The 2055-nt window shown below is 34.9% G+C and overlaps 1 protein-coding gene across 1 annotated transcript; it reads left to right on the top strand.

Annotated features, from left to right (window-relative positions):
• Positions 1-496: 496 nt before the first annotated feature.
• On the top strand, positions 497-1349 carry LOC112140948 (heat shock factor protein 1-like). Its single transcript, XM_024263980.2, has 4 exons — positions 497-505; positions 731-839; positions 930-1066; positions 1199-1349. The coding sequence occupies exons 1-4, from the start codon at positions 497-499 to the stop codon at positions 1325-1327; spliced, it is 384 nt and encodes a 127-aa protein (XP_024119748.1). The 3' UTR covers positions 1328-1349.
• The last annotated feature ends 706 nt before the right edge of the window (positions 1350-2055 follow it).

The raw sequence follows: 2055 nt of genomic DNA, 5'->3' as shown, positions 1-2055 counted from the left end.
GCTACATGCTTGCTGTATTGGCTATTCTAAGTTTTTCTATTTAATTTTTTTAGGCTAATTTGGCTTTTAGGTTAATATTTTAGCTAACTATCATCAGCTTTAGCGTTTTCAATTATTAACTTCAGCATCTTCAGCTATCAACATTAGCATCTTTAGCAGCCAAGTTTAGCTTACAGCATTCACACTAGCATTATCACAGGTAATGCTATATTTCTAATTCATAATTATGTTAAAAAGTTGTGTTTTTAAAGTTTTAAAAATGTCGATTTATTTGAACAGTTTTTGTCGTCTGGTCTCGATCCACAACGATTTAAAATACTCAGAAATGCAATTAATTTAAAGTCTTATTTTCTTTATATACCCACTGAAAGATGCCACAAGAACACATTCAAAAACGTGATTTTCATCACAGCGGGTCTTTAAATCTGTCAGGGATTTTTCTGTGCAGAGTTTAGCTTCCCAGAAACCTGAGCCTCAGTGGCCAGTTTGACTCCACATGAGTGTGGTGAATTGATCTGCTGTCAACAGCAGCTCCACTTTTACTCCACCACGCTTAGCTTACCATACTTGGACTCACTGACTGTAGACAAAAACCACGTGGCAAAAAAATATTTTAAATCTGGTTATTTAGAGAAGAAATTATATCAGTGGCATTTGAATATTTAACCAGGTGCAAACTCGCTTATTTAAGAACCTTTAAAATAATTTATTATTGTTGTTATTGTGTCAGAATGGAACCAGCTTCCACGTGTTTGATCAGGGCCGATTCTCTAAAGAAGTTCTGCCGAAGTTCTTCAAGCACAACAACATGGCCAGCTTCATCCGGCAGCTCAACATGTGTGAGTATCAGCCGCTGACGAGTGTCAATCAGCACAGAAATGTGAGAAACTCCCGGCATTAGAGTTTTTTTATATTCTGTTTGTGCTCAGATGGTTTCCGTAAGGTTGTGCACATCGAGCAGGGCGGTTTGGTGAAACCAGAAAAAGACGACACAGAGTTCCAGCATCCGTTCTTCATCAGAGGACAAGAACACCTTCTGGAAAACATCAAACGGAAAGTCACTAATGTACGTACCTGCAGAAACACCCACATATATATATATGTATTGGATAGAAATTCAAAAATGATGAGAAGGATTTATAAACTTGGTGAAAAGTTTATTTTTGAGGATTTCTCCTTTGTTATCTGACACTTGCAGGTCTCGTCAGTCCGTCACGACGACGTGAAAATCTGTGCTGATGAAGTGAGCAAAATCCTGACCGACGTCCAGAATATGAAAGGAAAACAAGAAACAATCGACTCCAGGATTGTCGCCATGAAACAGTAAGAAACAAAAACAAAAACTCACGTTTCTTAGTAAGGAATAGCATGCAGCTGAAATATTAGCTAAACTCCAAAATCACCTAGAAAAACAGAAAAAATCCCAAATTAGCCAAAATAGCTAGCAAGTAGCTAAAATATTAGCCAAACTACAAGTTTACCTACAAAACGGAAAAAAACCTTAGTTAGCCAAAACAGCTAGCATGCTGCTGAAATATTAGCTAAACTCCAAAATTGACTAGAAAACTAAAAAAAATCCCAAATTAGCCAAAACAGCTAGCATGTAGCTAAAATATTAGCTAAACTTCAACTTTGCCTAAAAAACTGGAAAACTCCTAAATTGTCCAAAATAGCTAGCATGTAGCTAAAGCATTAGCTAAACTCTAAAATAACTTAAAAAAAAAACGCAAAAAAGCCTAAATTAGCCAAAACAGCTAGCATGTAGCTAGCATTAGCTAAACTCCAAATTAGCCTAAGTGTGACAGGCCCAGGAGAAATATAGAAATCTCTATTTAAAAAAATAAATAAATAGATTTGAATAGTAAACTAAAAACTGACATATTTATGCAAATGTTTTAAAATAAACGATTGTCGTTAATATTACAATTATTTATTTTTTCAATTCTTCTTGGACTCTTTAAAGACCTTCTCTTATAAAAGTTGTGTTTTTAACATTCTCTTGTGAATTTTACTGATAATGGACATATATAAACGAAATTAGGCACAAAATTCTGT

Source organism: Oryzias melastigma, unplaced genomic scaffold, assembly GCF_002922805.2.
Source record: "Oryzias melastigma strain HK-1 unplaced genomic scaffold, ASM292280v2 sc01172, whole genome shotgun sequence".
In the NCBI taxonomy this organism is placed as follows: Eukaryota; Metazoa; Chordata; class Actinopteri; order Beloniformes; family Adrianichthyidae; genus Oryzias; species Oryzias melastigma.
The sequence above is the reverse complement of the archived record's forward strand: the minus strand, read 5'-3'. Positions and strand labels throughout refer to the sequence as shown.

Coding starts and splice junctions, on each gene's coding strand:
- LOC112140948 (XM_024263980.2), top strand. Junction 840..929: donor CATCCGGCAGCTCAACATGT/GTGAGTATCAGC, acceptor GTTTGTGCTCAG/ATGGTTTCCGTAAGGTTGTG. Junction 1,067..1,198: donor TCAAACGGAAAGTCACTAAT/GTACGTACCTGC, acceptor TGACACTTGCAG/GTCTCGTCAGTCCGTCACGA.